The 15,516-nt window shown below is 40.0% G+C and overlaps 1 protein-coding gene across 2 annotated transcripts in view; it reads right to left on the minus strand.

The window, feature by feature from the left end:
- LOC131237704 (sulfhydryl oxidase 2-like) overlaps positions 1-4,676 on the minus strand; it is a 98,205-nt gene extending 93,529 nt beyond the window's left edge. For both annotated transcript variants that reach the window (XM_058235614.1, XM_058235615.1), the window contains exons 1-2: positions 4,371-4,676; positions 112-136 (exon numbers count right to left, since the gene is read on the minus strand). In XM_058235614.1, the coding sequence (XP_058091597.1) occupies positions 112-136; positions 4,371-4,591 (246 nt within the window). In that variant the 5' untranslated portion in view covers positions 4,592-4,676. The remainder of the gene's footprint in view (positions 1-111; positions 137-4,370) is intronic.
- Positions 4,677-15,516: the final 10,840 nt, after the last annotated feature.

Here is a 15,516-nt window from a genome sequence, read left to right on the forward strand (position 1 = left end):
ACTCAAGCGAAAAGCATTAGAAAACTGAATGCATTAGGAGCAAATCATTACACTGTTCAAAAGAAGAAGAAAAAAAGGGAGCTAATCATTACAATGATACAGAGGATGTACCTTATAATTTCGACAGGCAGGACTCCTGCAAACCCAACAAAATAATAGGATAGTATTAATGCTTCAAACAGCATACGACCAATGGCATATAGAAACAGAGTGGGGGGTGTGAATGCCCATGAATGAGCAATAATCAATATGACACACTCATCAAACAAAAACAATCACCTACAACCCACTGCATGTGAACTTCACATGCAGCAGCTCAGCTCAACTGCCAATGTGCCATGTGAAGGGCATCGGAGATTCTGAGACATGATAAATTGGGTAACATCATATATGAAGATCACCGAGAGCAAAAACCAGGCAGGTCCACTTATCATGTGAGCCATACATGTACATTGAATCATGCAATTGTTAGGTCTGAATTAAACCATCCAATGGTTTCTTAGAGGGTGACCCACCTGATGAGGGGAGTGTAGACCGACTTGACTTTTGCGCAGGTGTTCATGAAGAGGCCCACCTTATAAGTTGTAAAGTTGTTGGATGTCCAATACAAATGACAAATTGGCACATGAGCTGGGTTGCATGTGAACCAACACACATGACCGATTCGTGCATGAGCTCTGTTGCATTTGAAGTTCGCATGCAATGGGTTGTATGTATCAATTACTCCTGATAAGAAAAGTTATAAAATTTTGAAAGCCCGTTACTTTCTCGTAAACTCGACCTATGATCCTCTCCAAAATCTGTTCAGAATATTTTTAAAAGTAATCCTCCTCAGAAAAACCTAACTAAAAAAATGACACAATTCACTCCAACCCTGATACATGACAGCACATATTATGGCAACAGTTATTGATTGTTGACCTATAATCCTGAATTTAAAGAGAAATAAAGAAAGAAAAACACGAAATATTGTTCAATCCTTTGATCAAGCCCCAAACTCAAGTCTTGTAATGCTTTATATGAAGATTCCCCACAATAACATCTAATTGGGGTCGGCTACATGAATCATTTTCTGTTATTCCACTCAATCAAGGGTCATAACTTCAGTTAGACCATAGGTCATCAAATCTTTTCTCACTATCTCCACCCACATCCTTTTGGGAGCCTTCAACTTGCACCAAGTCACTTCTTCTAACTGGTACAATTCTTGGTCTCTATTGCACATGACATGACCAAACCATCTATGCCCACTTTCCCCATCAAATAACAGCGGTGCTACTCACTTACTCCTAAGTTCCTCGATTTCTAATTTTATCCTCCCTCGTCTTTGTACTTGTTCATTTCAACATCCTCATTTCAGCCACACTCATCCTATGAACATGTTGTTCCTTAATTACCCAACATTTTGTCCCATAAAGCATGGTGGTCCTATAGCTATCCTATAAAGTCTCCCATTCAGTTTCATTGGTACACGACAATCACATAAAACTCTAGAGGCACGTCTCCATTTCTTCCACCAGCATGAATTCTATGCGCAACATCCTTCTCAATCTCTCCACTCTCATGAATTATTGACCAAGATATCAACCGTAGTCATTTTAGAAAGCTTCTTGGTCAGCAATCTTAACTAAATTCTCATTTCCATGACTATTGATACTAAAATTGTCTTCCATATATATATTTTAGTCCGACTAATTTTAAATCCTTTAGATTCTAAAGCACTTCTCCACAATCTAGCTTTGTATTATGCCCTCCCACGTCTTGTCAATCAAAATTATGTCATTTGTAAACAACATACACCATGGGATCTCTTCTTGCAAATGCCCCGTTACTTCGTCCACAACCAATGCGAAAAGGTACGGGCTCAACGTACACCCTTGATGCAAGCCTACAATAATTGAGAACTCACGTGTCTCTTCACTAATGGTCCTCACAATAATACAACAATATAGTAGCTCAACTTAATAACTAAGCAAACTAAACCCTAATAATCTTAAAATAAAAATTTCAAGAAAAATATAAAATTCTAAATAAGATGAAAATGGAATAAATAAATGATTTGATACTCTGTAAGAGTTTGATGGTTCATTCACATGCACTCAAAATCTGTACCAAGTGGCACGCATGTAACTCACATCAATCTATCCAAACCATGGGATCCACTATAGATAGGTGATGACCCCAAAGCCAAAGTGATTAGACTATCCCATCCTCTAATTAATGGACAATTGTTGGTTAAAATTGGACCCTTGACAATTTTCATTGGAATTGTCAATTAGATGTCAATTGATCATCATCATCATCATCTTCTAAGCCTTATCCAAGTAATTAGGGTCAGCTAAATGAATCTTATTCTTTCATTCCACTCTCTCAAGGGCCATACCTTCAGTGAGACCATAGATCATCAAGTCTTCTCCTATAACCTCCACCCACATCCTTTTAGGCATTCCCCTTGCCCTTTTAATTATAGCCTTCAACTTGTACCAATTCACTCATTCTAACCAAAGTAGTTCTTAGCCTCCTTTACAAATGACTTGAACCATAGATGTCAACTTTCCCTCGCCCTATTGCCTATTGGTACTGCTCCTGAGTTCTCTCGAATGCATTCATTTCTAATTATATCCTCCTCGTCTAGCTACTCATCCATTTTAACTAAGGGTGTCAATGGGCAGGGCTCGGGCCTAAAATATTAGATTTTTGAATAGGGTTGGCTCAACTGTCTGGCCCAAAACAGTTCAAAATCCGCGCCAAGACCTACCTTAGGCCTGGCCCGTTGACAGCCGTAATTTTAACATCCTCGTTTTAGCTACATTCAACCTATGAACTTGTTGTTCCTTAACTGCCCAACACTCTATCCTATAAAGCATGCTAGTATTATAGCTATCCAATATTGTTTCCCTTTCAGTTTGAGTGGTACATGAGATTCACATAAAACTCTAGAGTCACATCTCCATTTCTTCCACTCAAATTGAATTCTACAGGCAATATCCTTCTCAATCTCCACTCTCATAAATTATTGACCTAAGATATCGCAAGGGGTCATTTGGGGAAACTTCTTGATCAACAATCTTAACTAATTAGTCATTTCCACTCATATTGATATTGCAATCCATATACTTCATTTTAGTCCGACTAAAACATTAGAAGTCCATTAGTCACCCAGACATTATTTCATTATAAAGTGATAAACGTTTTATTTATTTATTTATTTTAAGTGGTTAACTTGATTGACTGACATGCATACAATTTCCGGATGGTTTATTGTGGAACCCAATTTCTGAGTGCATGCAAGTGGACCATCACTCTGCCAGCAGAATTCCAATCCCTCTCCATTGAAGGACGAACTCAGTTTTGATTGGTCTGGGGGCTATACAAGCTGGGCCCACATTTCAGTCATCCAGGATTTTCGTCTAGTGGACCACAGAGGAACAGCCACAATCACGAAAATGTGGGTACCATTAGCACTGTTACTGGGCCAAGCAGAAATTATTTTTGTTTTCTCAGCCAGAACCTGTACATGCCAAGCCCACCTACATGCAATCCATGCCAGTCATCTGTTTGACCCCATCACAAAAAAGATACAATAGCAAGCATCTCCTCCATTGAGAACCTGTAGCAACAAGATCGATTCTCACATGTTGCCTGCCGAGTGCGGACCCTTGGGTAAACAGTCAATTATTCAGACTATGAATGATGTAGAGTGGGTCGCGGACACTTTCATGTCCAAGATGGACCAGAGAAGGCCCAATCCGAGGTGAAAGTCATCAAGATCGTCAGAACCTTAAAACAGGCATATTTCGCAAACCGGAATGAGTTACTCCACATAACATATATGATTTTGGGTAGGTCGAGCTACTTTAGACAACCAACCCGGTGCCCACACTGAATTCGCGAGATTCCATCAGAGAGCTACGGTCGAATTCCATGTTTATTTCCGTTTTTACTATTTTTAGTAAGTTCTGGTTTGATTGTAACTCTTTATCTGCTGCTGGGCTTTAGGAGTTGGTTAAGCCCCCGTAGGACACTTACTATAGAAAGTAAATTTACTATTTATAATAAGTAGTAAGTTTTAGTTGTAGTTCAATTCTGTAACTTCTTTCAAGGTGTCCCTATTTAAAGGGTTATATACTCGTTTACTTTTATGAATTTTCATGGATACTATTTCTATTTTCTTGCTTTTGAGAATTCTATGCGAGGAGTCCAAAGAAGCTTCATGGATTCGAAGTAGTTATCCAAAGACCTCATCACGTTCATAAGACGACTAAGATCTTCTACAACGGGCCCACCGGACGAACTGCACGATCACAGAGAGGTGGGCCCCGCATCTACGGTCACACAGCCCGTCAGGGAGAAGAATTCAGCAAACTCACCAGTGGGCGAAGAATTCGACTATGGCGAATGAAGCCGGGGATTCTTTGAGGACCTGATCGAAATTCGTAGAGTTCAAGTCGACGGCAGCTTTCACGAGATCTGGGACGTTGATCGAACGCAACGGCTTCCTCGCATTCTCGATGCCGTCAGATGAAGAATAAGAAGCTTCGAATGTTAACAGAAGCGAAAGGACGAAGAGATGAAGAAGATTCGACGACATGAGAAAAGAGAGACGTTCTCAGATGTTGGGTTTTTTAGTGTTTTGGGAAAAAGCTATTTTGGGGAGAGAGAAGAAGGATCCGTTGAATCTTCCATCGTTTTTATCAGAATAAAAAAATAAATAAAATATCTCTCTCTCGGAAGTACCGTTGAATCTTCTATCGTTTTTCTCGGACTAAAAAAATAAAAAATATCTCTCTCTCTCGGAAGTATCAAATACAATTAACGTATGTATAGCGAGACTCGCTACTGAAGTGACGTCACTAAGTTCTTTGGGACCCACCATGATGTATGTGTTGTATCCACACTGTCCATCCATTTGGAGATATCAATTTACAGTATGAACAAAAGAATGAGTCAGATACAAAGCTCGAGTGGAACCCACCACAGAAAACAGTGGAGAGAGTGATGCCACCATTAAAATTTTTTAAGGGCCACAAAAGTTTTCGATCTAGCTGAAATTTGTGTTTTACATTCTTTCATGTCTGTCTTAACTTATGAACACATTGGATCACAGATAAACCTCATACTGGACCTTAGGAAGGTTTCAACGGTAGGCATCACTCTTCCCACTGTTTTCTGTGGTGGGGTCCACTCTAGATTTAGATCTGACTCATTTTTTCTCATGCCTTAAAATGATCTCTCCAAATGGATGAATGGTGTGGATACAAAACATACATCATGGTGGGTCCCACAGAACTCAGTGACGTCACTTCAACAGCGAGCCTCGCTACTCAACCTTTCCGCATCTAATCCGCATTACGGAAACGGATTGGCTACTCCCCCTGCCACCAGCCAATGGATGGTGGTCGGTGCTCGGTGGGCCCCACCATGATTTATGTGTTTCATCCATGCAGTCCATATATTTTTATATATAAATCATTTTATGATATGGTACCAAAAATGAGGTATATCCCAATCTCAAGTGGACCACGTTAGTTGAATGAGCACTGAACACTAAAAACCTTTTGGGGGCATAAAAGTTTTGGATCAAGCTGATCTTTGTTTTTTCCCTTCATCTGGGCCTGGCCTGTATGACATAATCAATTGATTGGATGTAAAATAAACAGTACAATGGGCCTTAGGAGGATTTTAATAATGGATATCCAATCACTATTATTTTCCCGCAGTGTGGTCCACCTGAGATTTATATCCCCCTCATTTATGGGATCAAGCCCTGAAAAGATATAAAAAAATGGATGAACAGAATGGATGAAACACATATATCATGGTGGGCCCACAAAGCACCGACAACCAGCCACCAGCCTGGTGGCGGGGGAGTAGCTAATCGTTCCCCCCGCGCACAGGTAACGGATTGGCTACGAGTCCAGATCCTCTGTATCTGGTCAACAGGGATTTCCTGTTACCCTAATGGTTTGGTGTCCGAAGCTTTATTTTGTTTTATTTTTTTTTTCCTAAAGTGAGTGGTGATGTGGACCAATGAGAATTAGGGTAACAGGAAATCCCTCTTGACCAGAGGATCCCCACTTATTGGCCACTCCCCCTGCCACCAGCCCCGTGGCTGTGGTCGGTGCTCTGTGAGCCTCACTATAGCGTATGTGCTTCATCCATTTCGTTCATTCATTTTTACAGATCATTTTAAGGCTTGATACAAAAAATGATAAGAATATAAATCTCAGTTGGACCATGCCATACGAAAACAATAGTGATTGAATATCCACTATTAAAATCCTCATAAGGCCCACTATACTGTTTGTTCGACATCCAATATATTGATTAGGTCATACAGACCCAGATGAAGGGAAAAAACAATGATCAGCTTGGTCCAAAACTCATATAGCCTCCAAAAAAATTTTAATGGTCGAAATTCATTTAACACTGTTTCCTATAATGTGGTCCACTTGAGATTGGGATATACCTCATTTTTTCACTCATGCAATAAAATGATCTAGAAAAATAGATAGATGGCATGGATGAAACATACACATCATGGTGGGTCCCACAGAGCACCATCCACCAGCCATTAGTTGGTGGCATGGGAGTAGCCCATCCGTTTCCGATTGCCCACGAGTGGCTCAGACTAGGTGGAAGCGGATTGACTAGTGTACCTCACACCAGCTATATAATTGTTGTATTGACGTCAGTAAGTTGTGTGCATCTGATCATGAGATATATGTTATATCCTAACTGTCCATTCATTTTACAAGCTCGTCTTAAGGCTTGAGATGAAAAATAAGACAAATATAACTATCAAGTAGACCACACTGAAAAAAGCAATGGGGGATTGAACATCTACCATTGAAACCCTTTTTGGGGTCACAGAAGTTCTGGAACATTATGAAATTTTTTTACCTCTTCATTCATATCTTTGTGACCTTATGAATAGATTGGATGGAAAATAAGCGTTATGGTGGGCCCTACGAATTTTTTAATGATGAAAATCATTATCTCTGCTACTATTTGTGGTGTGGTCCAGATGATCTTTGGATATGATTCATTTTTTGGATAATGCTCTAGAATGATCTCTAAAAATAGATGAACGGTGTAGATATAATAAATACATCACTATGGGGCCCACATAACTTTGATCTCCTTTGAATCGTTCATGCAACTCGGAGCTCAAGGAGCATCAGTGCTCTTCTTCGCACGACACGTACCTACAGCAGCTATATAGCTGGTGTGTGGTACACCAGCCAATCTGCTTCCGGATCAGGTAGGAAGCGGATTGGCTAGTGTACTGCACATCAGCTATATAGCTATTGTATCGACGTTAGCAAGTTGTGTGGGTCTGATCATGAGGTATGTGTTATATCCAAACTGTCCATCCATTTGGCAAGTTCGTCTTAAGATTTAAGACGAAAAATAAGATAGAACTAACTATTAAGTGGACCACACTGCAAAAAGCAGTGGAGGATTGAACGTTTATCATTGAAACTCTTTTTGGGGACATAGAAGTTTTGGATCAATATGAAATTTGTTTTTCCTCTTCATTTAAGTCTTTGTGACCTTACGAACAGATTGGATAGAAAATAAATGTTATGGTGGGCCTTCAAATTGTTTAACGGTGAAAATCATTATCATCGCTGCTATTTGTGGTATGGTCCGAATGATCTTTGGATATAATTCATTTTTTGGATAATGCTCTAAATTGATCTCTAAAAATAGATGAACGGTGTAGATATAATAAATACATCACTTTGGGGCCATGTAACTTTGATCTCCTTTGAACTGTTAGTACAACTCGGAGCTCGAGGTGTGTCATTTCTCGTCTTCAACAACTCTAGAGTTGGTGTGTGGTACACTAGCCAATCCGTTTCTGATTGGGTACTACCAACACCTAGCTATTGACGGACGGTCCTATCGGGGGCTCTGTGGGTCCCACTATGATGTATGTGTTTTATCCACATTGTCCATATATTTTTAAAAATCAATTTAGGTTGTTATCCCAAAAACAAGGTAGATCAAATGCTCAAATGTACCATACCACAGGAAATAGTGGGGATTGAACTCCTACCTCTGAAGACCTCTTGGGGCCTGCAGAAGTTTTGGAACAAGATGATATATTTCTTTCCCTTATCCAAGTATATGTGACCTTATGAACAGTTTGGATGGTAAATAAAAATCACGATGGGCCTTAGAAAGGTTTCAACAGTGGGGATCATGGTCACCACTGCTTCTTTTGGTGTGGTTAACTCAAGCCTTCGATCTATCTCATTTTTGGATTCAGATCCTAAAACGATCTTTCAAAATGGATGGACGGCTTGGATGAAAACCTTATTTAATGGAGGACCCCATAGATCCCTGACAGAACAACCCATCTCTAACTAGGTCCTGGTGAAGTAGTAGACCTGGGCATCGGACCGAGTCGAATCGAATTGCGTCCAACTCAACTCAGTCCGAAAATTACATGGCCTGACCCGAATTCGATTCGATTCGAGACCGAGTCTGGGATATCTGACTCGAACCGATCCGATGCACGGCTGGCCTGATCTGATCCGAGTCCGACTCGGTCAGGAAAACCGAGTCGGATCGGGTTGGGCACGATTCGGATCGGTCCATAAGACCTTCTTCTCCAAGCTTTTCTACCATTAGAGGAATGAAATCCTAGAAAGCTACTACATTTTTTGCCACCCCTCCTGCACTCATCCTCACCTCCATCATCATCTTGTTCCTCTCTTCGTCATCCTCGTCATCATCCTTGTTTTCAAGGGCAATAACGGTTTGCTTCTGCCGATGACGACTAGAACATCCTTCTCGTTTAAGTCAGCTGCTCTTAGCAAAACAACCATTTGCTTTGACAGCAAGCCCATCGCCAAGAGCAGCAAAACCAGAGATTTCTCAGCAGCAGCCAAAACAACTTCTTCTACAACATATTGCAAAGCAGAGCATCCTCTCCAAAGCAACCAAATCTTCACTGCCATCTGACTTGCGTGTTGTGCATGTATCTATTCAGATCGGGTCGAATCAGATCCATTCGGATCAGTCCAGATTGACTACGATCCAAACTCGATCCGAAAAACTGTCAGATCTATATGGCCCTACTCGATTCGCACCAATCCAAGCTATCAGTTCGGTTCAGATTGGGTCGGGTCAGATATGCCCAGCTCTATGAAGTAGTACTCAATCTGCGCCCGCTCGCGAGTGGGATGTCGGGAGGTTTCTATTTTCACACGTGCCAACTTGAAGCACGTATCTACACACTTGCTGACTTGAACACGTGTACTAAGAGTAGCGGTATGCATTAAGGGACTGTTTGTTTTACAATGTAATTATAATTTATTCCAAAAAATTAGTGGGAATGACTGAGTGAAATTTGTCGATCCCACCATGATATATGTGATCGATCCACGCCATCTATCTATTTTATCAGATCATTTCAGAGGTGGTGCCAAAAGATTAGCCAAATTATAAGCTCAAGTGGACCACACCGCAACAAACAAGGGGATATTGATGTCCATCATTGAAATGTGAAGCCATCTGTGGGTTCCACACTGATGTGTATCTGTGATCCAACCTGTTCATATGATCACACAGAACGGATGAAGGGAAAACGCATATATCAGCTTGATACAAAAACTCCTATGGCCTACAAGAAGTTTTCAATGGTGGGTGTTTAATCTCCGTGTTTCTTGTCTTGTGGTCTACTTACACTTTGGATTTGCCTCTATTTTCAGTTTATGCCCTTAAATGAGCTGTTAAAATGAATGGACGGCTTGGATCAGACACACATAACATGATGGCCCTGCAAAATTTTAAACTTGTTCCTTGGTATCAGTGTATGTGAAACCAAAGGTCGATGTGCATGGCCGGCTGCCGTAAACAAACACCCCCTAACAGATTTGGGCCGGCAGTACTATAAGCCCGAGGGTAAGCCCAGTATGTTGTCCATCAAAGTGGGCCCACGCCCAAGCCCAAGCTTTAAAAGAACCTGTGTACCGAAAAAGGACCAAAGCTTTCAAAGAACCGAGATCTACTTTAGCTAATGAATGCGGGGCTCCAGCCTACCCACAGGCCCAGTTAATACGGAGCAGATTAGGTGTTACCCTTACCGTGTGGGACCCACCTTTATGAATATTTTTCACATCCACGCCGTCCATAGGCTTTCTCCTATCATTTTAGGAGGTGATACAAAAAAATTAAGTAAATCCAAATGTCAGGTAGAGCACACCACTGGAAAGAGTGGCAAATGACCATTAATTGTAGGCCACAAAAGTTTTGGATCAAGATGATATTTATATTTTTTGCTTCATCCAGGTATGTTGGACCTCATCAACGGGTTTGATGGAAAAGAAACATTACGATGGGCATTACTGTAGTCCTTAGCAAGTTTTTAACGGTGGTCATTCATCACCGTTGTTTCCTTTGGTGTGGTCCACCTCTAATATTTTTGGAAAACTTCCTAAACTGAGATGGAAAAAAAAAAAAAAGAAGGCTGGACGACGTGGAATACGAAACATCACTAAGGTGGCCCCAAGGTAAGGGTAACTCCTGATGTGCTTGATCTAGCTTCCCTGCCTGACTTTGGCATCAAAAGGTATCTCTATTTTTGCCTTATCTGGCAGGTATAAGTGATCTAAAGAGGACGTCCAGATTTCTATGTGAACAGGTGTCATCATTTCCACTGTTCCCTGCACGTGGCCCACTTGATTCTTATTTGAGGTTAGTTTTGAAATAAATTCTAATATGAAGCGAAGCAATTAATGGAATAGAGGATATCACAAATCACAGTGGGCTCCGTGAAGCTTTTTATTATAGAAGGCTAATCATATAAGATGGTATAATCGCATAGCATTAATCTTATCATTGCCATCACAAATAAACTACTCTTATTGTTGTCAAGCAGAACAAGCTCCGGATCCTTACTCTTGCTCGGGAGGTAGACTCCCAGGAGTTTCAACACCCGGTCAAGGGTTTGAGTATCAATAGGTGGTTAAATTTCACTAGCGTGAGTGTGTGGGGGTGTGTGCGCGTGTGCTATAAAAAAATAATTAAATAAAAATAATAATAATAAATTTTAAAAAAAAAAAAAAAAAAAAAAAAAGGAACAAGCTCTTGTGCCAAAAGCATGCTTTGATGATGATCCTAAGATTTGATTTCCAAGGTCGAACTAAGCCATCTAAATTTGTATTTTTTTTGTTATAAGCACGCATACACACGTATATATAGAGGAATGCTCACCTATGCACTTGCTTACGTGAGCACCTATATGCACCTTTGCACACGTGCCATGGGCATAGAATCTGAACAGTTCAGATGATGCAGCACCCATGAAACCTCATAAGCCCAATTTTTAGCCCAATACAAAACTCTGGAGAGCCATGGCAAAAGTAAACAGTTTTCTCTCTTGATTTGCATTTTCTTTGCTATGGCTCACTAGAGTTTTGGATCGGGCTGAAAATTGAGAGCGTAGAGTTTCAAGTGGTGCCACATCATGTGGACTGTTCAAATTCAGTGCCCATGACACGTGTGCAAAGGTACTCAATGCTCACATGAGAAGGCACACCCAAACTTCCTTTTGATAAGGTCATACGAACTTGGATGAAGAGAAAAAACAATTATCAACTTGATCAAAAACTTCTATGGCCCATGAGAAGTTTTAATGATCAATCACCATTGTTTCCTGTTGAGTGGTCCACTTGAGATTTATCTGCTTAAATAAGCTAGCAAAACGGATGCATATATCAAGGTGTGATATACAATGCATACATCAAGGTGGGCCTTACAGTCACAGCTGCAATGAGGCCCGGCCACACTGGCTGTTTTGTACCCATAACCAGTTAGGCAGTTACTCAAGTGCCCAGCACCAACCCGGTCCATTGAAATCACTATCTTCGAGCATGTCTCTCATCCATACATATAAACGTGCCTAGAAAGGAAGGTGTTCTTGATCAGGTCTTTCGATCATGGGAACCATATTTTTGAGTTTTGTACAATCCAAGAAGATTAGCTCAGTATTGCTAGATGTCTAAACATTACGTGATAGATTTTTTTAAAAAAAAATTAAATTTTTTTTTTTTACACACGCACACACACCCCACACGCTAGTAGAATTTCACCACCTATGGGTACTCGAACCCTTGACCGGGAGTTAAAAACTCCTGAGAGTCTACCACCCGAGCAAGTGTAAGGACCCTACGTGATAGAATTAATAAAGAAAGAAAAATGATTTTGTTCGGAAGTGAATTGATGGAAGAGAGAATAATAGAATGTCAATGAAAAATTAAATACCATATGAAATGAGATGATTGCGTACATTAGGAAAGTGACAAAAGTTTTTTGAAAAAAGCCAATCATATAAGGCATGTTATATGAGCGCCCATCAGGGAGGGTGGGACCTTGACGGTAGGGCCCACCAAGATGTATGCAGTTGTATATCCACACCACGCATCTGTTTTTTAGCTTATATTATGTGTTGGTCCCAAAAACAAAGAAGATATAAATTTCAGGTGGACCACACTAACAGAAATAGTGGTTATTGACTATTAAAAACCTTTTATGGACTACAAAAGTTTTGGATCAAGCTGATATTTGGCTTTTTCCTTTCATCGAGGTTTGTGTGATCTTATTAATAGGATGGATAGTCAATAAACATTACAGAGGACTCTAGGAAGATTTTAACCGTGAGCATTCAATGAACACTTTCCTGTGGTGTGGTCCACATAAAAAAACTCGGCTTTAATTTTAGGACCATGGCCTAAAATAATATGAAAAAACAAATGGCAGCATGGATATATAATGCATACATCTAGGTGGCCCTACGGTCAGGTTCCCACCCACGTTGTTGGTTCCGAGGTTTGCAGTGAAAGTGGCGCTCTAAGTCTTGTAAGATGTTGATTATACCAATAAAGGTTTGTAAGTATATATGAGATATTGAGACATTTTGGTTTAGAAAGTTATTTAATAAAATTGAATAAAATGGGAAAAGTATAGTGATACTTATTTAGAAGAATAAAAGGAAAACATAAAGTTAACAATTGTGTATGAGCTATACTATGAAATTTTAGGAAAGAGTGATTGGGAAAAGATTAAGGTTCAAGACAAATGCATTAGAAAATTAATTTGGTTTCATAACAAGACATATACTATTGAAGCTATTTTCCTACTATAATATTGATAAAGAGATACAGGAAGAGGAAGAAAGATCTCTACATGATTTTTATTGACTTGCAAAAATATTACAATAAGGTACATAGAGAGTCAATCTACAAGTGTTGAGAGAGAAAGGAGTTTCAAAAGGATGTATTAACATAATTAATGATACGTATGAGAGGGTTGTACTAGATGCAAAGATAACTAATAGAGAGACAAGTAAGATCCCAATTACTGTAGGCTTACACCAGGAGAAGGCATTGAGCATGCAACATTTTACATTGGTTATGATTGAGTTAACGAGGCATTTGTAGGAAGAGATCCTGTAATGTATCTTGTTTACATATTACATAGTTTGATTGACAAGACAAGAGAGGGCACGACACAAAAGCATAATTTATGAAATAGTGGTTTAGAATCTAAAGGATTTAAATTTAACTCGTACTAAAATGGAATATATGGAGTGCAATTTTAGTAACAAATAGTAGTGAAATTAGAAAAATTGTGGACCAAAAAGAATTCCAAAATGATCACTTTTAACATGTAAGGCCAATGGTTCATAGAGTGGAGAGATTAAGAAGAATGTTGACCATAGATTCAAATGAAGTGGAAGAAATGGAAATGTGCCTTTACAGTTTTACATGATCGTCGCATGCCACTCAAACTAAAAGAAAAATATTGTAAGATGACTATAAGACTAACCATGCTTTATGGGACAAAATGCTGAGCAGTTAAGAAACAACATGTCCATGAAAAGGGTACCACTAACATGTTCAGATAGATGAGCAATAAAACAAAATGAAGTAGACTAAAATGATTTGATCATGTGTAACAAAGATAAGGAACTACACTAGTTAAGAGCAAGTTGGTATAAGTAGAAGGGTCTAAAAGGGCAAGGGAAAGACTTTAAAGAATGTTAGAGGCAGTAAGAAAGGGAAAAAGATTCAATTAGTTGACCCCAATTAATAGTTGGGATAAGGCTTAGATGATGAAGAATTGAACGTGGGTTGTAGATGTGTTGCTCTCATTAAGCATCTATTTGCAAGAGCCTGGTTGAAAGGCTAGTTATAATATTGGGATGTTTTCGGGTGGGTCATGGTACAACCAAGGTGGGGCCCAGCAGACTGTTCAATGAACCCTGGACTATAATTGTGCCCCACCAGCCTTTACCAAATGACTAAACAGTAGTTTCTTGTTTTAAATTGTACATTCTTATATCATAGCTAGAGCTGTACACGAGCAGAGTATACTTGTTGACTCGCTCGACTAGACTCGGAAAAACTCGACTCCACTTGACTCGAAATGAGTTAGAGCCGAGTACGAGCGGATTTTTGGTGCTCGAAATCATTTTGAGCCGAGCACGAGCTTGACCTGCTCGACTCGAGTAATACTCGAAATCGACTCGACTCGGTACTCAACCAGCGGTATATGTATACCCCCCAAAAAATAAAAAACCCTAAGCTACTCACCCACCCTGCCCGTCCCTTTCCCAGCGTCCCTACCCTCTCTTAGCCCATTCAAAAAAAATAAAATCCCCAAACCCTTTTTCTAAAAAAAAAAAAAAAACCCAACACCATTCCTTCCTAGTGCCCCTACCCTCTCTCAGCCCATCCTTGCGCTCGTTCGCCGTCCATCCGGTGTCGGTTGTCCCTGCCGCTCATCCTTGCCCTACCCGGTGCCCCTATCCGGTGCCACAGCTCATCCCTGCTGCTCGTCCTTGCCGTTGGTTGTCCCTACCGCTCATCCCTGCCCTGCATGCATGGTGCCGCACATCCTTGCCTTGCACGCACAATGCTCCATATCTACTCGAACTCGGATGAGCAGAGCACGAGCTGGGCATTCGAGCTCGAAGCCCGAGCCGAGCCAAGTACAAGCTGGGACTCGGGCAGTGCGAGCCGAGCTGAGCTGGGCAATACTCAGTTCGACTCGACTCGTGTGCAACTCTAATCATAGCATGTTTAAGTATCTAGTATTATGACGAAGGGATGAACATGATGAGATCGATCACAGTCTTCCTCAAAGGGTTAACTACTCCGAATCCACGGAGCTTTTCTGGACGCCTCACTGAGATACCTCAAATCCACAACGAAAAATAAGAAAATAGAAATAAATTCTAGAAAATTAGAAATTTGATTGAGAATTGTCTAATGTGTCCCTGTTACACCATTAATATATATATAAATCAAAATTCGTAATTACCAAAAAAAGCAAAATTCTAACTCTAATAAAAAAATCTAATTCTAATGAAACTCTTCTAAAATATAATTTCTAAAAATAAAAATCTCAAATAAACTTTTGCTAGAAGAGTCCTAGTATGATTACAAGTTATTCTAATAAAGAAGAAAATCTAAAACTCTAAAAATATGAAAATAATAA

Source organism: Magnolia sinica, chromosome 2 (genome assembly GCF_029962835.1).
Source record: "Magnolia sinica isolate HGM2019 chromosome 2, MsV1, whole genome shotgun sequence".
NCBI lineage: Eukaryota > Viridiplantae > Streptophyta > Magnoliopsida > Magnoliales > Magnoliaceae > Magnolia > Magnolia sinica.